Source organism: Dreissena polymorpha, chromosome 9, assembly GCF_020536995.1.
Source record: "Dreissena polymorpha isolate Duluth1 chromosome 9, UMN_Dpol_1.0, whole genome shotgun sequence".
NCBI lineage: Eukaryota > Metazoa > Mollusca > Bivalvia > Myida > Dreissenidae > Dreissena > Dreissena polymorpha.
Window position 1 is genome coordinate 31,738,216 of NC_068363.1, and position 26,708 is coordinate 31,764,923.

Genomic DNA, 26,708 nt, shown 5'->3' on the forward strand with positions numbered 1-26,708 from the left:
CTATTTTAACTACGACGGTACTTTCAGTAATGGAGATCAGTTTGTTAAACCATGAATTTCTGTAAACGTTAAATTAAACTGCCGAATGTATAATGACATCAGTGATTTATTTGGAAATACATATATTGGTAATATTCCTATTCAATATTTAATATCGACATATTTATAGTATGTTAATGTGTACTTTAATTATGGCACACACACATACACGCACACACACACACACACATATATTATACATGTTAAATGTTCAACTGTAGATTTGAAATAGATTACAATATATGCGCATACGTTGAAAATAAAGCAAAGAATTGTATTTGAAATCTCCACAAGCAAACCTTAGGGCACATGTTTCTGCGATGCAACGGCAGTACCCATTTGACGATGCTATTTTAAAACTTTTAACATTTTGAAACATGAGGTATGTTGTATTTGTTGTCTAAGTCACAAATGATTGATTTTGTATCATTTAATATGTCATCTGAGTATGACGTGCGGAAGGGTAAAAAAAACAATTATAGCAAACATGTTGCGTTTAGTGTTTTTTTTCAGTATAAATCGTGCACATACTCGACCTATGTTGTTATCGTAACAATGAAACACTCGCTTCAATACGAGCTGTTTGAATTATTGTCTTGATATGCGTCATTAATGTGTTTGTACTGTCCTTTTGTTTGTGCAAAGAGGGATATCTTGTGTTCCAAGTACAGTGCCCTAATGACTAAGTGACTGTTCTTCGTTTTTTCTCTAAGTGTCTTTGTTAGGGCAACATCCATTTGATAAATTTCGTGTTTATTAACGTGATAGATTATATTATGACATTAACATTGATATGAACATTTCTGCAAGTGTGCAAACTTGAGTAGTTAAATAATTAATTTCAACACTGCAAAATAACGCGAATTACTACATGGAAGTTAAATTGTTCGCGGCTCTAATTATTGAATGTTCGTGAGTTTATCATACGACCAATTTACATACCTTTTAACTATCGAACTATTATAATATAATATCCATGACTATTATATTTTACGTTCTAAAGTACTACAATACTGGACGAAAATTAAAAGTACAATTTTCAGTTGATAATTTATTTCATCAAGAGAGGGACACAATCCAAATATTAAGTGTCGATTTAAAGACATGACGTTGCTTCTGCAAAATAAAGTCCAGGTTCAAACATAAAAAATAATTGTTGTCAAGCATTTACAATACATATGTTTGTAATATACTTCCTATCCGATTGTCCTAAGTGTTCTGATAAAGTTTTAATGCCAACTCGGTATCATCAAGTACCTCAAGTATTTGTGGGGAAATATTGATATATTATCTTAAGCATCAAAACAGCAGCATGTCGATAAATTCTAGATTACATTCAGTATAACTAATTGGTACTGGAGAACCACATTAAGGAGAAATAATTGGCACGTGAAATCGTCTTTGATATTTTCACAAGAGCTTTCCGTTTTATAATCAGAGGCATGTGTATTAAATGCGAGGCAGTTCACGCTAGAGGCACACGCGCATGGGAGTCAGATTTTAACAGCGTTTAATATAAGAGTTCATGAATAGAAAAATGTCGCTGCTTGTTTATTTTCTTGGAACGTTTGTTTTGCTTTTCCATGGCGGACAGTGTGAATTAACATGGGAAAAGGTGCTCTCTGCACGACTGGACGATATCGTCTTTGATATGAAGTTAAATGATATGTCAATGATGAAACAGGTTAAGGATCTCATGTCTATGATGACTGCGACCAATCAGCAGTTGGCCTCCTTTGAAAAGAGGCTCAGTGATGTGGCTAATTGCAGTCCGAAGTCGGTCGTTGTCGATGAGATATCCGTTAATATAGAGACTTACGTGAAAAAAGTCGCTGAGGCGGAGGTAGGGCGACGGATGCATCTGTTGAGAAGAGGTCTGGAGCAGGAAAAGGCGGCATCGATGACACGATTTGAATATCTCCGGAAGAATCAAGAGCAAATCCTTTTGCGGACAGCTCATATGGATAAGCGTTTGAATGTAACGCAAGTTAATGTATCAAATCTAGAACATGAGGTGATAGGTACGGTTTATAACACGAGTATCTTTTTGGAAGGGTCAAGGCGCTTGAAAATACGCAGGAAGCGATGAAAGGGACTGAGGACAACAAGAGAGCGTTGATCGCGCTCATTGAAAATGAAGTTAAGTCTACGAAGCGAAACACCAATACGCTCCAGTCTCAGGTTCAAACCCTCGTGACAACGCAACATGATCTTCAGACCAAGACAAGAACGATCGAAGCACAGGTCGATACGCTACGAACGGATATATCTCGGCTGAATGAAGACAAAACGGGAGCGCTGGTAGCGGTCATTTCAGAGGAAGTTAAGTCTACGCAGCGCAACTTTAACACACTCCAGTCAAAGGTTTAAACCCTTGAGGAAACGCAAGCGGATCTGCAGTCCAAGACAAAGACTATCAAAGCACATGTCGATACAACACGAGCGGATATATTTCGTCTGACGGAAGACAAAACGAGAGCGCTTGTAGCGGTCATTTCAGAGGAAGTTAAGTCCACGCAGCTTAACTTTCAAACACTCCAGTCTAAGGTTCAAACCCTTGAGGAAACACAAACGGATCTTCAGTCAAAGACACGGACTATCGAAGCAAAGGTCGATAGGACGAGAGCGGATGTAATGCGGCTTCAACGTATCACCGGTGAGGTTATTTTAAACATTGTGTTCACTGAACTGTATTTTCGTTAAAGCACTTTAGTATCATCCCTTCAACATAATTAATCAAATGCAAAAGAGAATGTGGACATCATTCATTGTAAAGCACTAATTTGTAAAGTTATAATATTTATATTATTAACACAAACACAAATTCATCTCAAACCGCAAGGCGCAGATGATTGATATTGGACATGCAACATCGTAATGTGGTCCTATTTACAAATTGTTTGACTCATACCCTTGTGGTCTTTTCCCTTAGGGATGTAACATGTTTTCTGTATTATTAGTTACACTGTTAGTTACTGATGGTGTATGTGATATACACCCTCATTATTTGCATACCATACTCGAGCAAATGAGAGAACTGAGGGTGTATATCCCATACACCATCAGTAACTAACAGTGTAACGATTATATCTCAACCGACTACTCCATTACTCGGAGAGTATGGACACTAATCGATGTGTGTGTGGAAAATAAACAAAGGGCACGTGACCGCTCTAAGCCAATCGGATAAGGACATGTTCTGGGAGATGAGATATATATAATTATCGGCCCATGGGCACATGCTTCATTTTGCCAACGACAATGAAAGACGTACCATCCGTAAAACTGCCCCATAGGTACACACCAAAATGAGTTATGATATGATTTGTCATCTTTTAAAGATAAATTATTAGGAACAAGTTATGTTGGAAATACTAAAGACAAAACTATGTTGTATTATCATTTAGGGTCGAAGGCATCAACTGCTCGTTGTCAGATATGCTTTAGTTTTGATTCAACAAAATCAACAAAATAACACCTACAGTTGGAAACGAGCTTATTATTCAAATCGTTGTACGGTCATATAATTGTTTAAGGCTATTGAATAACAGTTTTTTCTGAGTATGCTTTTCTGTTTTACGTTCGATCAATTTGTTAATAATGTTTACGCAACTAAGAATCAAGAATATTTAACCAATCTATCATGATATACTACGATATGTTTTCATGTTTAAGTTTTCAAATACGTATACATTTTGTACATATGTATTGTGAATATCGATAATTTATTATAAAATGTAATGTTTGCAATGACGAAACATTATGTATTCTGACTAATTTATTTCTTTGATTGCTTCTATTGTGTTATAATATTAGGTCGGCAGGTTCAGACATTTAAATTTCAGCCAACACCAACTAATTTTTAATATAAATTACTGTTAAAAGTGGACGGACAGTGGGGTTCATGGGCTGCATGGTCATTGTGTACCTCTCACTATAACCAGACACGGACTAGAGTCTGCGACAATCCAGCACCGCTAAATGGCGGGAGAGTTTGCCCCGGCCTAATGACGCAAACGCTAAAATGTTACACTTCTTCATGCAGAGGTAATAATTAACATCTTTTATCACGTGTGTATTAATCATTGAACTCATGGAAAAGTATTCATCTCATACTACAACAATTGCTATGGTAAATACAATGGCCAATGTTATAAAGACATAGGCTAATACGAATCAGGTATTGCTATATTTTGATATTACTATCAATAATATGATCATATTGCATATTGATAAAGTTCCAGAGAGCTGTCTTTTGCACATTTAAGAAATATGTTTTTAATAAAATATTTGTTTACGAACTTTTTTAGTTTTGTTGTTTTGAAAAGAGAAAGATTGCTCCGAGCTTCTTAGTAGAGGTGACGCAAAACAAAGCAATAATATGATCATATTGAAGAATTTTACGAATTTCTTTATATTTGTGTTGTTTTTTATCAGTGAAAGATTGCTCCGAGCTACTTAGCAGAGGTGACGCAAAGCAAAGTGGTGTATACACCATCACCACCCCGCTCTCTCACACGAAGATACTTGTCTACTGTGAGATGGAGATTGATGGCGGAGGCTGGACGGTAGTATCAGTTTAATTATAAATATAACATAACCATTCATTCGCTCAGAGCAAGATACAGAATCTACGATACTATCCGTCATTATTTTAAAGACAAAATCACATTTACATTTACTCACGCCCAGACAGAAATTGTAATTATACAGTTAGACTGATACAGAAAGATCGAGTAATTGTTTCATAAATACAATAATTTCGATTTACCGACGATCGTAATACTACAGTGGCTTTTTATCTTGTATATCGTTATGACATATTGTCATTTTCTCCCCGACCGAACGTGTGTGAAGTTAGCCAATTTAGCCTACTATATAACAAGTTTAGTACGAATGTTGAAATATACATCATTTTAAGACTAAAGTATATTAAATGGGCTGAAACATAAATCCTATTTCGCCTATTATGCAGCCTGTTGTGTATATTAAGCCTAATTACAAAATATACTTTTTCAAACAAGAGCTATTCCCCGGAAGCGACCTAGTCCATGCTTCTCTCCCGTCGACTGAATGTCAGGCTCACCTAGTTTAAGCCGGGACTTTTAATACGGGTCGGCGTCGCATACAGCATTATTAGCGCATTATGCGTCATATTTCTAGTGAGTGGGTATGAACCTTTAAGGGCCTCTTTCGGACAAACAATAGTTATCCCCCCAGAAGCATCCTACTGCAGGCTCACCTCCCGTCGACTGCCTGCAGGGCTCACCAAGTTTCGGCCAAGACATTTAATTAAGGTCGACGTAACATACAGCCTATTTAGCGCAGTATGCGTTGTTGGTCCAGTGAGAGCGTATGACAATTGAAAGGCCCCTTTCGGACAAACAACAATTATTCATTGGAAGCGACCTAGCGTTCGCTGACATCAGGTTAACTGCCTGTCGTGCTCATCTAGTTTCGGCCGTGACTTAAAATAAGGGTCGGAGTCAACTACAGCCTTTTTAGCGTATAACTGGTATGCGTCATTTTTCAGTGAATGAGTATGCACCTTCAAAGCTCCGTTTCAGACAAGCACGAGTTATCCAGCGGAACCGACCTAGTGCACGCTCACCTCCCGTCGACTGCCTGTCGAGCTCACCTAGTTTCGGCCTAAAGTTTTTATTAGGGTCGGAATCACATACAGCATTTTTAGCGAATTATGCGTCATTTTCCAGTGAGTGTGTATGAACCTTAAAAGGCTTCTTTCGGGCAAATAAGAGTTTTGCCCCGGAAGCGACGTAGTGCAATCTCACCTCCGGTCCAATTTCATACGGGCTCGCCTACTTATGGACGGGATATTTAATTAGGGTCTGAGTCACATACAGCTTATTTGGCGTCTAAGTGGTCTGCGTTATTTTCTAGTGAGTTGGTATGTACATTTTAGGCCCACGTTCGGACAAACACGAGTTATCCCCCGGAAGCGACCTAGTGCATGCTCAACTCCTGTCGATTGTCTGTCGATTCACTTAGTTTAGCTCGAGACTTTTAATGTCTGTCGGGCTTACCTAGTTACGGCCGATACTTTTAATTAGGGTCGGAGTAACATACAGCATATTAAGCGCATTATGAGTCATTTTCCAGTGAGTGCATGTGCACCTTTAAGCGCCCCTTTCGGACATACAACAGTTATCCCCCGGAAGCGACCTAGTGTGTGCTAACATTTTGCTAACTTTCTGTGGGGCTCAACTAGTTTCGACACGGAATTTTCATATTCAGCCTATTTAGCGTCTAAGTGGTATGCATCGTTTTCCAGTGAGTGTGTATGTATATTTTAGGCATACTTTCGGACAAACAAGCGACTTAGTGCACGTTTACCTCCTGTCGATTGTCTGTCGGGCTCACTTTGTTTCGGGCGGGTCTTTTAATTAGGGTAGGAGTAACATACGGCCTATTTAGCGCATAATGCGTCATTTTCCCTGTGCTTGGTATGCAGCTTTATGGGCCCCTCTGGACAAACACGAGTTATTTTGTTCAGTGAGTGAGTATGCGCCTTCAAGGTCCCCTTTCGGACAAACACGAGTTATTCCCCGGAAGCGATCTAGTGCGTTGCTGACATCCTGTCAATTTCCCGTCCTGCTCACCTAGTTTCGGCAGGGTCTTTTAATTAGGGTCGGAGTCACTAAGCGCCTTTCGTCAATATGTGGTTATCCTCCTTTATGAGTTTTTCTCGGACAAACAGGAGTTATCTCCCGGAAGCGACATAGTGCATGCTGACATTCCGTCATTCTGTCAGTTACCTGTCGGGCTCACCTAGTTTCGGCATTGACTTTTAATTAGTGTCGGAGTCACATACAGCATAATTTGCGTTTTACTGGTATGCGTCAATTTACAGTGAGTGGGTATGTATATATAAGGGTCCTTTTCGGACAAACACGAATTATCTCCCGGAAGCGACATAGTGCTTGCTGACATTATTTCAACTGCCTGTCGAGCTAACCTAGTTTCGGACAGGATATTTAATTAGGATCGGAGTCACTTACATCGTATTAAGCGCGTTATGCGTCATTTTTCCAGTGAGTGGGTATGCCCGTTTAAGGGCCCCTTTTGGATAAACGAGAGTTATGTCCCGAAAGCAACCTAGTGCATGCTGACATCCTGTCAACTGTATTTCGGACTCAACTAGTTTTGGCAGGGACTTTTAATTTGGTTCGGAGTCAAATACAGTCTAGTAAGCGCATTTTGCGTCATTTTTCGAGTGAGTTGCTATGCACCTTTAAGGGCCCCTTTCGGACAAACACGTGTTATCCCCAGCAAGTGACCTACTGCATGCTGTTATTCTGTCAACTGTCTGTCAGGCTCACTTAGCTTCGTTTGGGACTTTTACCTAGGGTCGGAGTCAAATACAGCCTATTTTGCGTTTAACTTTTAGGGTAATTTTTCACTGAATTGGTACGCACCTTTAAGGCACCATTTTGGTCAAACAAGAGTTATCCTACGGAAGCGTCCTAGTGCACGCTGATTTCCCTCGACTACTTGTCGGGCTGACCTTGTTTCGGCCCGGGGTTTCTATTGGGGTCGGCGTCAGGGGGGATGCGAACGCACATCATATGTTGAAAAGTATGCGCTATATGCACGGCGAATGGGTATGAATGTTTAACAGCAAATATCGGACAACAAATAGTTTTACCCCGGAAGCAACATATTGCAAGCAGATCTCAAGTCAGCTGCCTGTCGGGCTGACCTTGTCTTTTGCCGTGGTTTTTATTAGGATCGGCGTCAGGGGGACGTAAATACAGCATATTTAGCGTATTATGCGCTATATCCACCGCGATTTGGTATGTACATTTATGGGCCCATGTCGGATAAACATGAGTTAACTCCGTCGGCTCCCTATCGAACTGACATAATTTCTGTCCGGGGTTTTAATAAGGGATTTATTTCGTCAGGGGAATGTTCATACATGCAAGCATACCAATGTCAAATTTGTCCATGTTAAGTTTGATATAACAATAGTGAACCAAACGTGAATGCGTACCATGCGCATTGTCAAGATTCTAGATTCATGCTTTAAACATGTGCAATGTTAAATTCCCCTACACCAAACCTAATCTCTCCTTGTTCCCGATGTGACCTGGGTTATCAAAATAATAGGGCTATGGGATGCAAACTAATCATGAACTCTGGCATTTGTTAGCAAATACATGCCCAGTTGATAAACAACAGATCAGTGAATCGTTTATTTTACACCCAATGTTTCCAGAAATTTTAATCAAATCAACTCAGTGCCGTCGTAAGTTTCGAGCAGCGTGGACGCTCTGAAAGGTGCCCAAGGGGCAGATATTTGGATAACATATTTATAGGAACTGGGGTAAATATAACTTTTATAAATTTTATTACATTTTTAGTAAATTTTTGCACTGAAAACCTGCTAGCTTCTGAGATTTAAAACCAAGTAACATTTATTAAATATCAACTGAATTAATGTTTATGTTAATGTTTAAATGGTATTTGTATTTTTTTGTAAATACTGTAGTTATGCATGTGTACTTGCCATTTGCCTAGGTGTTAATAGATTTAGTGATTAAATGCTGGCTGTCTAAATGTAATAATGAATATAATGTGTACAAAACCATGCAATGTCAAGGTAAGGGATTATTTTCAATGAATAGATCCCAGTTTCCGGGTGGGTGCAGCAAACAGGTATCACCCAACGGGAAGTTCTGAGTGAGGCAGAGGCCACCACCAACGACGGTTTGGCAGAAAGCTGCCATATCTGAGAGAAAGGCGGTTTCGGCGACAAGGGCTGACCGGGACGCGCCACAACGAAGGTCGTGTTGGACATCGTCGGAGGACCAAGGGTCAGGCGAGGGTCATCTGTGCCGCAGTGGGCAAGACACGTTGGACGCCGCCAGAGGACCGAGGGTCATTTGTGCCGCGGTGGGTTGTACATATAGGGCGCCACCAAAGGGTCGAGGACCTAGAGTGAGAGTGGTATTATCTGTTGACAGATGTAACATTTTTAGTCAGCCAGTGACTTTATGATTGTTTTGTTTTTGATTATTTTTTTATTGGAACAATTTTATCTGATAGTGATTAGAATAAACTAACATGCATGCGGTTCCTACTAACATAAGTGTTTTAGAATAAAATGTAGCATATATTAAGACATCTATTAAATGAAGTATTTACAATTTCATCTGTCTCCATAATCATTTCCATGATCAAGGCTCGAACCGCTTGTCACTTATAAATCACTCCGTGAAACGCCTGCTTGCCTTCTGACTTCCGGACTCGTTTTTTGACGCGTTTTCTATTACCGTCGCCGTTTGCTAATGTAGCATCCTATTTAGCAAGTTTATGAAGTATAATGAAATATACATCTTATTTAGCGTTTACGCATATTAAGAGTCCTATGTAGTCTGTTTTGCAAGTTGATTAAATACTAGTAGGTCGAGAACATACATAATAGTTTGCCTTTTTAGCAGCCTATGAAGCGTATTTCTGTTGAAAAGATTCAGCACATATAGCATATTTAACATCCGATTTTAGATAGCAAGCATAATTAGAATGTTGAATTAGAAGGATTGAAACACAGCCAATGTATCAAGTTTATTAAAAAGATGACAGTATACCCACAGTATACAGTCTTTTTAGCACATGTTATGTATTTCGCATCGTATTTAGCAAGACTGAACATAAGTATAAAAATACAGCATATTTAGCCTTTATAGCGGCCTTTTATAAACAATTAAGCATAATAAGCATGTTAAATAAATATTATTAAACTACAGCCATTAAGCATGTTTAACAACTTTATTAAAACTTAGCTGTTTCAAGTTTTAACCTTTCGGCAGCCTATTTATCAATTATATAAAATACAATACATTATACAGCATATTTGACAAATAAGTCGTGATATTTTAATCAATATAAACTAATAATTGTAAAATAATATGGTATTTTAGAGCTTTTCTTTTTTCGTCAATCGCGGGTGACGGTTCCTTGAATAGTTGCGGATATATTAATTAGCTAACACTATAAACATGTATTGCCAAAAGAGATTATGTTTTTTTAATAAGCACAGTTAAAGTTACTATTTTGTTAAATAAGTTAAGTTAAAATCACGAACTTTATTTAAGGCTTTATATTCTTATATTATTTTCAAGATGATAATTCAATAAGAAGTTTTAATAAAGAAATAATAAAGTTAAATCAAAAAGACGTACTCAAAGCTGAACTTGTAAACAAACCGATAACTCGGTCTAGAATATTGCAAATTGTCTGTTCCATATTGCTCCAGATACACATATTTTATTAATGTCTTATGTGTAAGTTTATATATCTTTTGTAAAGAAAAAGCTTATTAAATATTAGAACTTAAATGCGCGTGTTTTTAGTTCTATTGCGAGTTGTCATAAATGCATGTATATTGGAATACAGGCTGAAACACGCGTGATCAAGCCAGAAAACAGAGTGGGGTGGGAGATATAACTCGAGAACTCCCGAAGTTTTCCATCGATATTACCATTCTATTTGGTTAATAGATCTTTGGACACATCTGGAGCAGCAAAATGATCGTGTTGTTGTTAATGTTTATTGATAAAAATAATATGAATAAGACAGGGCGGCAGAAAGAGCAGCAGGGTATATCCTTAAGATGCATACCCTCTCACTGGCAAAATAACGCATAATGCGCTTAATAGGCTGTATATGACTCAGACTCGAACTAAAAGTCCCGGCTGAAACTAGGTGAGCCCGACAGGCAGTCAATCGACGGGAAGTGAGTGTTCACTAGAGCGTTGTTTGTCCGAAAGGGGGCATTAACGCTGCATACCCAGAAACTAGCAAAATGACGTATAGCAATAATACGCTTGATACGCTGGATGTTACTCCAACCCTAATTAAAAATCCAAGCCAAAGCTAGGTGCGCCCGATAAGCAGTCGACGGGAAGTGAGCGTTCACTAGATCGCTTCCGGGGGATAACTCTAGTTTGTTCGAAAGGTTCATACCCACTCACTGAAAAACGACGCATACCAGTAAAACGCAAAATAGGCTGTATTTGACTCCGACCCTAATTAAACGTCCCGGTTTAAACTAGGTAAGCAGGACAGGAAGTTGACAGGATATCAGCATGCACAAAGTCGCTTTCGGGTAATAACTCTTGTTTGTCCGAAAGGGGACCTTAAACGTGCATACCCACTCACTGGAAAAAATACGAATAATGAGCTAAATAGGCTGTATGTGAGTCCGACCCTAATTAAATCTCCCAATCGAAACTCGGTGAACCCACCAGGCAAACGACGGGAGGGTAGCGTGCACTAGGCCTCTTCCGGAGAAAAACTCTTGTTTTTAACAGTATACTTCGCCATACGGCTAAATATACTTAACTGGTTGCTAAATAGGATTTATGTTTCATCAATATACTTATTAAGGAGGATAAATGGTACTTTTTTGTGTTGATTTCAACATTCGCACTTAACTTGCAAAATAGGCTAAATAGGCTAAATTGGCTAACTTCACACGCGTCCCGACCGAACCACTTTTTATCACAATAACAAAAATTGTATTAAAGATAATACTTTTTGTAAAAAATAGCGTTTCGAGAAATCTTGCATGTTTAACCTAAAATATTAACCTTTGTTATCATACACCGAGTGTGGGGGCTTTGAATATAAAACAGTCAAAATAGTCGACGCTAGAAATCAAGATTCAAACAGGAGTGGACATAAAAGGGTTATTTTTGTGTAGCCATCATTAATACATGCAGACATCATTTTTATAATTGCATGCATTATTCATCCCGCAATCGGAGCGTAATACAATCTGCTTATTATCAAACTGCTGTCTGGACTTGCGGTTTGCGCGTATTTACACCCGAGGGGCGGTCATTACTACGCAACATACTGACATACCGAACTGATAAATACCGGTGCGCAAACGATATATACATCTATTTTTGTTTTGACATGTCGGCATGTTGGCGACCTTTATAAGCGCAAACGATCAAAAATGAAATAGTTAATAAGAGAGCCATCCTTCTTCTACACAATGTAAACGTCTTAATTTCAAAACATATAAATTAATGTTCATTAGCCCATTATTGGGCGTGTTTGAGCCTTGATTGTTATAAAGTACAACGATAAAAGACATTTAGTTTTTGTTGTTCTTACGTATAAGATTGTTGGCACAAACCGTAAGCATGAGATATCACGAAAGGACTACATATATCTGTATTTCGCATTGGCGAAATAAGGATAGTGACACAAAATCGAACACTATAACTGCTCGTGTAATTAACCTCTATATTGACCATAATCACCATGTGATTTTCTGCTTCTTGCGATTTTCGAACTCTTTGGATTTTGAGACATATGTTAAATGTTGGGACATTTTGACCTAATCTCGCATTTGCACATGATTAAAAGTATATTTCCTTCTTCGGATAAAATTGATTAATTAAATCGCTACACTTGATAAATTTATCTCTCTTAATTTTAGTTTATCGAACACTTAGTATTTTATCTTAACAATTTGCTATGTTTTGTTTATTTATAAACCCATTTTAAGATGAATGAGGGTGGATTCACAAGTTTCGGTCCATTAGTCTCTCAGACGTATTTTGGTGTCTCGCTATACTCGAAAAGTGTTGCTTCTTTATTGATGTATTGTTTCCTATATTGACACGCGTGTGATCTTATGCACATCCATATTTTAAGTATGTTAGAACACAGGGGATTTATGGGCTCACAAAAGTGAAATAGTTGAGCTCGTGTCTCGTGCTTAACTCAAAATATGTATTGCTTTAAAAACTAATAAAGCATATATAAACTTAAAAACCAGAATGTTTACGTATACACATGCATGTATTTAGGTTAGTTATTTTTGTGTTAAAACTACAGTGCATTAGTTTCTAAATACGATGTATCGTTTAAGTGATTACACACGTATTATTGCTATCAACATTTTACGGCGATGTTCATAAACATGATTGCAAATGTTAATATGAAATATATACATAACGCATATAGATAATCACAACATTTGTACACTCTTTCTTATCAAAATAATATATTGTAATTATACATACATCTACGTGCTTACTGGGTTTTGTTATTAATTTGTTTAATCTTTGCAAATGTTGTATTTACAATTTGGTGTACAGGAAGGAGATACTTTGATCAACCCAATATAATTATACGTACTAATATACGCTTTGTATTTTTCTTAAACGATTCTATTCTGTTTTAACAACGATGAAGTTTCAATTTAGTAAACGATTACCTTACGTATCTAGAGATTTAAAAAACTGTCATCGGTTGAATTTCGCACTCAGGCGAAAAAGGCATACTGTACTAGAATCGATGTTACTGTTTCATTGTCGTAATAAGAAGAGTCAATATTGAATTGCATACTTGTGTTTACAGTTTGTGTTGGCATTAAGATTAGTATTTAATTTTTAATTAAGACTGCAAAATAACGTATGCTATTTAACTCAGTTTTATAAAACACATTTATCCCACTTTTACAGCGAATTCGGTTGATTAAAGCCCCGTTGATTAAATATCATTTATAATCAACGGCAGGAAATGACGTCAATATTTCGACGAAATGACGTCATAAATCCAGCGAAATTATCCAGTCAAACTAATTTTGTTTAAACAATAAGGTTTACAAAATAAAAAGTGGGATAAATAGAATAATATATTAGATTAGGCTCGTGCTTTTTGTTTTCTAAGCCTCGCATGATAAACCTGATCTATAATCAACACTAACCTATTATTCTCTATATATACTAGTTATTTACCGTTGGACTGATACACTGAACTATGGATGACGATATTTATCTTTCACTTGTTTTTCTCACAGGTGGTAAGCGTGTGGCTATGATATTAATTAGTGAAAACATCATTTTGAATGATAAATAATCATATTATAACGAAAAATTAACTTTTCTGAAAAAAAATATTTCACTATCAAATATATATATAACAAGGTATGCAACTCAAAATCACCCCAAAACGGGGTGCATCGCTTTGAACAGCCATATCTTCATCAATTGTGCAGCGATTTTCACGATCTTGGTCTTATTCAACGCAGAAATGAATTTCCTTTCTGGAAATGTATATGTCTTGCAATATTTTTACAAATGCTGGGTCAACATTTAAGAAATAACACGATACACAACACGCATGACCCAGTTGACAGTGATCATGCTGTCTTTAAGACTGAAATCTTCACGGAGTAAAGGGCAACTTCCCTACAAAGTTCATGTAGTTCGATACCATAATTCAATAAAACGTATGAAAAAACATTATTACCGTTCTTGTCGTTACATTCTGCATCAAGACTAACTGTCCAGCGCCGTTTGAAACCTTTGTTTACATACATTTCAACTAACTGAAATTTTAAACATACGAGTGATTTCATTGGTCCAATGCGGAGGTGTGTCTTTACAACTGGAGATTTCATTCATAAAGAATACATGATCACTGTCAACTGGGTCATGCGTGTTGTGTATCGTGTTATTTCTTAAAAGTTGACCCAGCATTTGTAAAAATATTGCAAGACATATACATTTCCAGAAAGGAAATTCATTTCTGCGTTGAATAAGACCGAGATCGTGAAAATCGCTGCACAATTGATGAAGATATGGCTGTTCAAAGCGATGCACCCCGTTTTGGGGTGATTTTGAGTTGCATACCTTGTTATATATATATTTGATAGTGAAATATTTTTTTTCAGAAAAGTTAATTTTTCGTTATAATATGATTATTTATCATTCAAAATGATGTTTTCACTAATTAATATCATAGCCACACGCTTACCACCTGTGGTTTTTCTGACATCGTGCTTTGGATAACATCTGATCCTTTAATGTTAACTGTAATTAAATCGATGTATATTCTCTTCTAGCGTAGGTTTATTTGAAGTGTGATCCTATGATGTTAACTATTATTTACAATCGATTGCTTTATTAAACTATTCTGGCACACGTTGAGCTTTGGATGACATTAAACCGGTCTTGAATCACCGAGGCTATGATGTGTATGAACTCTTAGGTGTTGAGTTCAGTATGTTGCATTGATGTATTTGTCCTTTGTCAATGTATGACATTTGGTAAGCTGCCTAAAATCAAGTACGTTCTTGTAATGATAATAATGATCTCCTGCTAATGCAGATGATGATTCTCTTAACATAATACTAAAATGGTGGCCCTTTTAGCAAAATAGGGATATTAAGCATTGCCTTTGTCGTACTTATGTGCGTTCCAAAGCTTGCATTTTAAACGTTGTTTGACTCAAAAATGGATATCGCTCAAACTTTCAAAGTTAAATGACCTTAATGTGCAAATGATCGTTAAGAAAGGGAATTCGGATGCGACGAGTTTTAGCAGAATTATGGTCTTTTGTATGTGTTTCACTCTATAACATATAGTCTCTTGAAGGGTGTGTGTTTAACTAGTCTTTAACAACTGGGCGTATCTCGCTCACTATTTCACAGGTGGATAACAGTAATGAGCGGATGGCTGTAAATATAGGAACTTCGTTTGCAACGAAGTTTGTCATAATGATGGTTCTGTGCCTGTTTTCTACTATAGTATACATATTCCTATTGTTTCCAACTCTTCTTTTAACTTCACGATTGATATCGCTATAACTCTCAAAGGTGAATATCGTGTGTGTGTAGACAAAGAGTAATTGCGGCTGCAACGAAATCTTGCGGTTTTACTCGAGTATAGGTGTTACAGTATTTAATGTGCAAATATATAGTATAACACAACATATATATGCATATCTGGGTATGTTGTTAAACTGATTTTGATATAATAGTATAGCCCCGTTTTATGCCTAACATGAAATTGTTTATCATGCTGTGTAATCCGTTTCTTAAATGTTTTGCACGTTCAGTCATAAAAATGTACAGCTATATTCAAGAGCATGTGCGTGTGCTCACTTGGATATGTTTTTCTCGCAACAAGTTAGATGTTCAGACAATGTTGGGGCATCAGTGTGCTTATATCTAGTAATTGTTAACACGCTTGTTAAAAAGCCATATACTCAGTATATTACAATTGTTGAATTAATGTGCGGTTGTACGTTTTATGTACGTGTGTTAGGATTTTTACGTCATGAAAATAATCACTAGTATTGACCATTGCAAGACGGCGTCTCGCGCGTAAAAAGCGTATCTCTAGTAAACAGTCAATGTCAATCTAAAATTTTGCTAGTTTCACACCTAGAGTTCAAACATATAATAAGAGCATACTACAGAAGGGAAATTGTACACTTTTGACAACAGCTTTTTCGGACGGCAATTTAAATATTTGCTATCCATTTATAAACTAACTTTCCACATATGTTCACCGTGAATTGCGTGGCAGACCTGTCTCTCTAGCTCAAATATATAAGTAATATTTTGAGGTTAAAAGTCTCATTTTGGCATGATAGAGTTTATGGACAGTAAATTATCATCCATCATGCTTTCAAAGTCATACTTATGGGAAAATTAAAACACCGCCTTCCTGTCTTTAACTTCATCGTATATCAAGTAATTTGTTTCGAGTATGTCATCGTATAGCTCAATATCCACTGCTTATGTGAGTGCGTGCGTTATTACAATAAAATATGATACTCATCAATTGACACAATATTTCGAAATCCGGCAATCAAAATATTCAAATTATTGTATTTTAATTATTGATTATTAAACCAATAATGATATTGTTTAGCTTTAAGTATTCAATGGCATGCACTTAAAGAACCCATTAATGGCTAGTGGACTCTCCCATCCTTCTAAATTGGATCAATTTATTTCCAAAATAAGGGATGTCTAGTATATTTATTTCTATATTTAGAATAGTTCTTACAGAAATTCATTGAAGCAAACAGCACAGACCCTGATGAGACGCCTTATCATGCGGCTTCTCATCTGGGTCTACGCTGTTTGCCAAGATCTTTTTTCTAGACGTTAGGCATAAATGGGTTAATACTCAATATAAAACGAATATTTCGCAGAATACTTAAATAAAGTTAACCCATTAACAATCAGTGTTCATAATAGCAATAGCCACAATTTCAACGCTAGATTTGGTATGGTAACATAGATTTAACGCGATTTTTTTATACCACATTTATATAACGCCCTTTTCATACTCGAGATGTGCGTTCAAAGGCGCTTTACATTTTGTCCCTGATCACTGGGTCATAGGTCGTCCGTTAACATCTTGGCACAGAATGCAGCAACGGCACATTGGCTTTTTTTCTCACAGGTACCCATTTATACACCTGGGTGGGAAGGAGCAGATTTGGGATAAATTTCTTGCTCAAGGAAATTCCAGTGGTCAGGGCGGTATTCGAACCCGGGACCTCTCGATCCCCAAGCCAGCGTCCTTCCATAAGACCACTGATCCCACAAGATAAACAATGGTTGTTTTTATTTGTTGTGGCACAATATATTCCATAGTAATTTCCCGCAACGATATATATTCATACGACACACGAACACTAATATGGCTATTAAAGATGTGTTGAATAAATGTCTCACCAAAAATAAAAAATGATATTTTGTTGATTGTTAAATTTATGTTTCCAGACCACATCTACCGTTGGAATTTGACTATTGCTACAAGGAACATTTCTTAATGTGTTAACTGTGTGTGTTTTTTTTTCGAAATACTGTACTTAATATTCGTTGATTTTGAGTGTTTATGGGCTTTTAAATAACACTTTCTTTCAAGTTCAGCTCCTTTTGGAAAAAAAGACTAGTAATGAATCAATATTTTTCAAGCGACCAAACTCTATGCTAGAAGTGTCAAAATATTGTGATCATGGTGAAGTACTGTAATCCACGGGCATTAGTTGAACTAAAAGATATGCCAGTAAGGCGATTATAAACACGGACATTAAACGATGTTTAAACTATTTAACACTAGACTATTCGACGACGTAACAATCTGTACAAAAGAGAAAGAGGAAATAAGAAATTGTTTTAAGTAATATTGCGTTAACGAAAAAAGAACACATGAAGAAAAAAAACATATACATATTGAGCATGTAATCGCTTTCATTATTCTATAATGAAGGGAGTGTTAATAGTAATCTGCTGTGTGCATTTTTATGTACCATTCTATTTTAGTATATGGCTTTTATTTCCTGATATTGGTCTGTTGTAGGTCTTTCAAAAGCGGTTTAATGGCAGTGAGGATTTTTATCGGAAATTCAGTGACTATGAAAACGGTTTTGGATCTGTCTACGCGGAACACTGGCTGGGTATTAGGTTATACTACTATCTGTTATCATAAACATTTCACAAAAATATTTCTCAAATGCATGTTTTTCTATTTTTTTCATTTTTTTTATTATTCAACCACAGTTTATTTCAGGAATGAGCGATATAATTAAGTTTCATGAATAATATTTTTTCTCTGCATATACAATAAACAATGGACAAACAGAAGTTCAATTAGTAAGATTTGGTATAAATACTTATCCTATCAATAAGTTGCAACTTATTTTCTTCAATTTCAGGTCTTAAATACATTTACGAGATTACATCTAGCGGTTCCTACCAACTCCGTGTGGACATTGTACGTTCGAACGGAAGCAAGGGATACGATGTGTACGAGGGCTTTAGTCTTCAGCCTGGAACGAACTACACACTGAACGTTGGGTCGCGTATACGGTCAAATGGTCGTAAGTGATTTAATCGTTGAGTTTATTCTTGTTTCAATGACTTTGTCTAACCCAACATTTTACCTACTTAATATCCAATCATATGTCTTTCAAGATGCAAAGAATGAATACTTGTGCATAGTTACATTTGAATGAGCAACTTTAAATTAAATACTTGACTTATATTCAAGAAGGAGAATTTCAGCTGGTATAATTGCTGTATTGACGTACGTCATAAATGAAGCACTTTAAATTAGCAATGTGATTCTCGTTCTCGACAATCCGTCTGATAAAGATTTATTTTTTAACCAAGTCGTTTTAACATTGTTTAATTTCGCAATAATTTTATTCCCTACGCCTCGTCCGATTATATGATTAAGCAAAATGTGACATATATATGTTGCACACATAGTGCCCGTCCTTCTAAACGAATCACGAAACATGTCTGGTCAATCGTAATGAGAAACACAATACAAAATAGATATAAACATATCAATCGGTTTAGACATTAAAACCGTAATGTAACAAGATACTTCCTTTATTTACTACAGAACTTAATTTAAAATGGTAGATTGTATATTTAAATAAGACAATTAAATGGTATAATAAGATGTGTACAGTTTTATTAGGTAGTAAAGTGTTATTATTCAAATTGGTTTATATCTTAAAGAAAACCGAATATTGTTTGTAAACACTATGGTTTCTTAATACACACGTGTTTCACATGTATATCAATCCGATTATCTGAACATAAATTAAATCATACCTAGATTATATCACACATTTTTATGTTTTTTTTAATTAAGCGCGCTCGATAGCAAATACACGGTTAAACAGATACTTCTTTAATTAAATCAACTATATACAATTACGCTACACTTTGCAACAGTTACAAATTAGATTCACATAATTATATGTTTGATATATTTACAATTTTGTCTTTTTGTTTTATCTTACAGTTTTCAACACATACCACTCATTTACTGATGGAAGCCCTAAAGGGAAACCGGTCGGAAATGCCTTCAGTACGTATGATCATGACGTTGACCGGCATTTGCGGAACAACTGTGCAGCAGACTTGAAAGGGAGCTGGTGGTACAATTACTGCTATACTTACATCAATCTGAATGGACTTTACCAACCAGGACAATACGGTTCGACGTTCATGAAGTATGACTCTGACTACGGTCTTGCTGCTAGCACCATGATGTTTAAAAGTGTGTCATAACAATGCATCATATTAAAATTGTGTGTATTAGTCTTTTGCACCACCTAATACACCTCAATACGACCACACGTTGTGCGCAATGATCTTACTGTCACAAACTATATGATGCAATGTCTCTTAAGTTTATATTTTAAATAAAGACAATATGTAGTTGATACTCGTTTTGGTTTGCAGTTATAATGAACTGTTGTAATGGTTCTTGTGTTATGATCTTTATATAACCGTTTAGCAGTTAAATAGTTACGAAATGCTAATGCATTCTCCTTTATTGCTTATCAATTTTAAATATGATGCTATGAGGTTAATACTTATGTTGAATTCAATATGAAATGAATGCTTCTCGATCAAGTGTGAAGTTTGAAGCTCCTTAACACCGGTTTAAACCCTCGGTGTTTTTGTATTGACCGTTCCAAGGCGGTGACCCCGGAGTTGTTCATGGTATTTTGTGCTGCTGCAATGATATGCGTATTTTGTCTTGTATATTTGTTTTGTATCTCACTGTTTTGCAACTGATTCCTCGCCATATATATACAACATTGTATAATATAAGATTTCTCTATAATGTCTGAGCAGCTGTAGTTTAATTCTATGTGTATGACACCTGGCAATAAAGTTATTAACACGCTATGATACCAATTTGTGCTATTTTCAATATGGCAACATCTCGGCTTTTATGACACTGACTGCTACATATTGCTTCATGATTAGAACATAAGAATACGGTTGTACGTGCGTTGTAAGGATCAATGAAATATTGAAAGGTACATTTGTAGATTCCGAAAATCCAGATTAAACTTAAATTATCGTCCCTGAGTATCATGTGCAATAAGCCCCATTTTCAAAGAGCGACACTCATATCATATCAACTTTTCCCTGCTGTTGCATAACACAATCAATGTTTACGTTCACACCAACTTTCTTTTAAACGTTCATGTACTGCTTCTTGTTTTTTACGGACAGTTGTATGCTAATTATAACAACCTACGATATTTCAGAATTCAGAAGTTACCTCTATCATGTGAACATGTGTTGAGATTAATACACATAATGACTTTCTTATGTATTAAATACATATTTAGAGGCGTTTTATTACTGAACGTGTCTAAAGAAACACAATACTCCTTCATACCTAAACTGTCGTCGGACGGAAGATGCCGGCGGCGCCATGACTGGCCGTCTCCGCCGTGAATTTGTCGACGATTATGGTAACGTGGCTGCCCGATGTTCCTCTAGGATGCACACGGTGGTCGAGAGGCCATCGGCACCCGCCACTAAAACTATGATATATTGTACATAACCGGAAGCGATTTCGTTTGCGGGCACTATTACCGGAAATGTACGCCCCATGCAGTAAAACACATTAATTAGCTTAACACGTGGACTCTGAAATGCACGCGCTGTATACATACATAGTACCATACAACGTTACAACAATTAATACATTTAAACGTTGCATCATACATAGCATAAGATACGTATATACAATACGATATATAAGTGCATTAAACAAATACTCTTCGCATTGTTTCTCTTAATTTACCGTGTGATGAAACACATTTTGAAATTCTAATATAATACAGTATAAGTCGTGAACAGATCCCAAAACAATAGCGTTAGTTCAGTGCTTTTTAACTTGTGTGTACGAATAAACCAACTCTGATCAACTGTACAATCACAGAGCAAGGTGCCTGATATTGAGTTATTTATAAATATCGCATAGACTTATCAATATCGGCCTCGCTCTGATAAAACGGGACTTATTCAATGTGCAAGTTTCGTTTTATATAAGCCTGTTGACTCTGCACGGACTAATCACGCACGGAAAAGTCCACTTGTATGGTATTTTGCGTTAAAATGAAGTCTCTTCGTAGCGAATATCCAGTTAATGCAGACTCCACAAGCTAATTTGGAACAACACTTACGCATGCGCATTAAGCCCCGTTTTCCAAGAGCGCGGCTTGTATACATTTATACCAGAGACTCTGTGAACGCTTTTTATACCAGCAGACTGAGATTTATGAAGAAGGCGAATAACTTTGTACGCTTTAACAGTGACATTGTTTTCATTCATACATCCTGGTTTTGCGTCCCTTCAATTACGAACAATGTCAAATGATAAACTTATTCAGGGCTAGGTTAAGCCTCTCACATTATTCAGTAAGCATTGCATTGATGTTTGCTTAACACATTTCCCCACAATCACAAGGAAGTACACATAAGAGCCATGATTGAAAACAATGAGCGTTTATTTATTGACGCGAGTTCATTGTCAGCTTTATACCAATGCATGTACATATATTTCAGGCGAAAAACAATCACGTTTCAATAGCTGTAAACTGGCACAAACAAGATCCAATAACCTCTTAGCATTGTCCTTGTTAACCCCGCTCGCCATGTCGTAAACATTTTATCATAATCGTATGAATCAGTGTCTATTAAACCATAATACTCAATAATATAATAAATAACTACATTTTAGTCTACGACATAGCATCCAGCACACATCCGTTTCCTATCTTTTTAAGCACCTCTTCAGTTAAGTTTTGATTATTTACCTAAAAGGGAGATAACTATTCGTTTAAGATTAAAAAAAAACTCCCAACGGTTCCCTCCCTTAAAGTTTAAATGTAAAATAAAGTCTAACATATGCATAAGAAATCGTAAAAAAATTGAAAATAATTGTCAACCCTCGCGCATAGATTTTACTGGACCAGCATACCTCTATTAAACCCCTGCCGTTATACCCGACCACGTGATGATAGCCGAGGAACAAACATGTTCCCGTTGTTATTATTTCGTTTTTAATTTAAGTTATTAGTTTTTCATTATGAACCTAAACGTATATACAATTTTAATATAAAAGAAAATTATATTACTTTTTCATAATTTAATACTTATACAAACAGATCCGTCCAGATTGAAGGATTTGTTTGAGATGCATATATTATATGTGAGAATATGGAACGACAACTCTGCGTGGACATTCAGGAGTTGTGGTTTGTAAGATATCTGATTTAACGAAAATCACACAGAACTTCGAAATGGTTTCAATCGGTTCAATTATGTACGTATGTAAGCATTTTGATGAGGAAAATAAAACGTCTGGTGACGTAAAAGCTCGCACATATTCCCTGAATGATCTGCCGGTTTTCGTTTACGCAAGGCGAGTTGCTTGTCTTGCAGAAATGTGAAATCGGGCACGCTGAAGTCGAATGTTTTGAAGCAATGAAATTGGGTACACGAATATTATGATATCGATTGCCTAAGGGGCGTGCAGGCGCTTCTTAAACTAAATAAACATATGTATGTAAAGCAACATGGAATGGAACAAGGTACATTTTCTCTTGATTATCAGTTAGGTATTTAGTAACACTGTTATAATGATAAAATCGTTTAAAAAATATCGTGACACAATTGTTTTTTTGTATAAACTCCCGTGGGATTTGAACTAACGCCTAAACATTCGCCTTCAATTAATTTTTCTGTTCACTACCGGTGAAACCGGAGGGGACTTATGGTTTGCACTCTGTCTGTCAGTCTGTCTGTCTGTCAGTCCGTCACACTTTATGGATCTTGCGATAACTTTAAAAGTTCTTAATATTTTTCCATGAAACTTGACACATGAATAGATGGTAATATGGAGATTATGCACGTCATTTCATTTTGTTTCTACGTCAAAAATTCTGGTTGCTATGGCAACAAATATTTTTAAAAATATTTTTTTTACTGACAGTGGTGGAGTTTCAGCGGTAGGGGACCATATTGCTTGGCAATCTCTTGTTTCTATGCTAATTTCCGGTTACCGCTGGTGCGCATACGTACAGAGGTACTGGAGGGACTCCTTCATTCATTCCGATTTAACTCTTACTACTGATTTTCCTTCAACCGCAATTATACTCAATTTATTCTATTCAATTATATTCTATACTGTAATTTGTTACATTTAAGCTATAACAATGTTATTTTAATAATCTCTATTTTGACATTTTGTCTCATGATGGATTTTTTGTTCTGCAGTCTATACTGGGAGATATATTGATTTTGCCCTGTCTGTGTGTTGGTTAGTTTGTTGGTTTGTTTGCGTTAAACTAAAACATTGACCATAACTTTTGCAATATTGAAGATATAAACTTGATATTTGGCATGCATGTGTATCTCAGGGAACTGCACATTTTGTGTGGTAAAAGGTCAAGGTCAAGGTCATCCTTTAAGGTCAAAGGCGAAATATATGGGGGAAATAGTGTTTCACAAACACATCTTCGGGTAATGAAACGATTGGACTCTATGTATTTCCAGCCTCAGATCCAGCAATCCTTATATCCTCCATTTCCTACCTTGCAGCAGACTTTTCAATAACCCAACTTTGGTTAGCGGCCGCTAGAGGTAGGTGAATATCAAGGCCATTCCAATTTTCCAAATGTTTCCCTAACAAGTCTTCTGTTGCAGATCGTTTGGTCGGTGATTCTAATCGAACCAATATTGTTTTTCATTCAGTTCCTTCTGTTGCTTTTATTGAAACTGGCTCCATGGTTTCTACTGTATCAAGTTTATTTACCAGTCTCTTTCAAAAAACATCCTCTCTGTGATATCAAGCTTGTGTATTGATTTAAATGTTTCTGTTGCAAATGGAGACCAGTTAGAAATACTTGATTTTATTGAAACCTCCATTTTAAATCAATTGTTGAATTGTGATATAGCCTTGCCTGTTTTAGTTGTTCGAGACATCAAGTCTAGTCCATTTTGTCCTGTTATTTTGGGTACTAATATCATTCGTCGATTAAATCTCTCGCAGCTGAGCTAGAGCTGCCTGATGTTTGGCAAATGGCCTTTGACACTTTGGTTTTGTAAACCATCAACTGTTGTTTCCAACAATGAACACACGGTTGAAGTGAGACCTAATGAGTCAATCTCATTTAGTGTAAATGTGAGAGGACTTAGCCATACCATTCAGAAGGTTGTCACAGACAATTTGTCAGATGATGGTCCATTGATTGTCAGACCTCATGTGGTAAAACACAACATGGAAGGTATATCAAGATTCCTGTTAGAGTGTGTAACATGACCGCAAAATCAGTTTTCATTAAGCCAAAGACTCCAATTTGTGTTGTTAATGAAGTCACTGTTGTTGATGACATTACTTCTTCCCCTTTTTAAGCTCCTTCAGAAAATCATACTTCACAGGTTTCCAAAACTCTGGATGAACTGGGCATCAACATTGACACTTCTAATTTGACGATTGAACAGATTCTTAGGACTCGACAAGTCCTTGAAAATTGGAAACATGTTTTTTTTTCGACAGGTCCTACAGATATTGGCCGTTGCAACTTGGTCAAGCACCACATCACGCTTGATAACAACGCGCCCTTCAAGCAGCCGTACCGTAGGATTCCCTCTGGATTGTACGAAGAGGTGCGCCAACATGTCAAGGAGATGCTACAGTGCGGTGCTATCCGTGAGAGTAATAATCCTTACTCATCAAATTATGTTTTAGTCTGCAAAAAAGATAATTCTCTTCGCTTTTGTCTGGATTTCAGGATACTTAACTCGAGGACAAAGAAAGATGCCTACATGCTTCCCCGTTTCGATGATACAGGTGATATACGTGTTGGTTCTAGATATTTTTCCAAGCTTGATTTACGATCTGGATACTGGCAGGTCGAAATTGCGGAAGACGGTAAGGCAAAAACAACATTTTCTGTTGGCAACTTAGGTTTTTATGAGTGTGACCGCATGCCTTCCGGTCTTGTGAATTCAGGCGCAACATTCCAACGCTGTATGGAAAATGTTTGAGTGATTTACTATATCATGGGTGCCTTGTATTTATTGATGAAACTTTTGTGTTTTCAGATTCATTTGAATCCCATCTTGAGCGACTAATTTACGTTTTTCAGAGACTTGAGGCGCATCTCCTAAAGCTTTAAGGTGCAAAGTGTGAGTTTTTCAACAACTCTGTGACGTATCTGGGGCATTTTATGTAGAACAAGGTAATGCAACTGACCCTGAAAAGACATCTTCCATTACTTCATGGCCTTTCCCAACAAACATTACTCAGTTAAGATCTTTTCTTGGAACTGCAGGTTTTTACCGGCGTTTCATAAAAGACTATGCCAAAATTGCCCAGCCACTAAACTCACTTTTAGAAGGGCACAGTCCATCTACTTAAAATAAAAGGAAAACCCCCATTCCTTGATCCTGGGGCGATGCTCTAAGACCCGGACCACACCTTTTCATCCCATGGGTAATCAATCAGTAGAGCGGTTTAATCGTACCTTGCTCCGCAGTTGGGTACTCTGTGTGATAAGAAGAAGTCAAATTGGAAAGACTAATGTTCAGGTGGCACCCAAGATTACCGATTGATGCATATCTAGGCACAACTCCAGGAAATGCAGGAGAGGCATGTCACTCTGCATACATTTCAAAATTGCAGGAACGCCTCAAATTCGCATACAGAGTTAATGGTGAGTGCGCCAAAAAGCGTGCAACACAAAACAAAGCTCTGTATGACAGTGAAGTTAAAGAGAATTAGATCTGCATTAATGATCTTGTACTTGTTAGACAAGTCAATCGGCAAGGCGGACATTAATTGGCTGACAAATGGAGAGAGAACCATACATTGTTCTAGATATCCCATATGAAGGCCAGCCTGTGTACATAGTACAGACAGAGAACCGCAAGGGACCTATTCGAACATTGCACAGGAACATGTTGTTACATTTTGTTTCTATCCCAGAACTTGAACAGGAACCACCAACTCTCCGCAAGATCAGAACGAATTCAAAACCTAGTCAAA

General features: G+C 36.8%; 1 protein-coding gene across 1 annotated transcript; it reads left to right on the forward strand.

The window, feature by feature from the left end:
* Window positions 1-1,277: 1,277 nt before the first annotated feature.
* On the forward strand, window positions 1,278-20,529 carry LOC127844999 (angiopoietin-2-like). Its single transcript, XM_052375603.1, has 7 exons — window positions 1,278-2,403; window positions 2,587-2,695; window positions 3,925-4,086; window positions 4,477-4,607; window positions 18,192-18,288; window positions 18,547-18,711; window positions 19,650-20,529. Exons 1-7 carry the CDS (start codon window positions 2,125-2,127, stop codon window positions 19,916-19,918), a joined length of 1,212 nt encoding a protein of 403 aa, XP_052231563.1. The 5' UTR covers window positions 1,278-2,124; the 3' UTR covers window positions 19,919-20,529.
* Window positions 20,530-26,708: the final 6,179 nt, after the last annotated feature.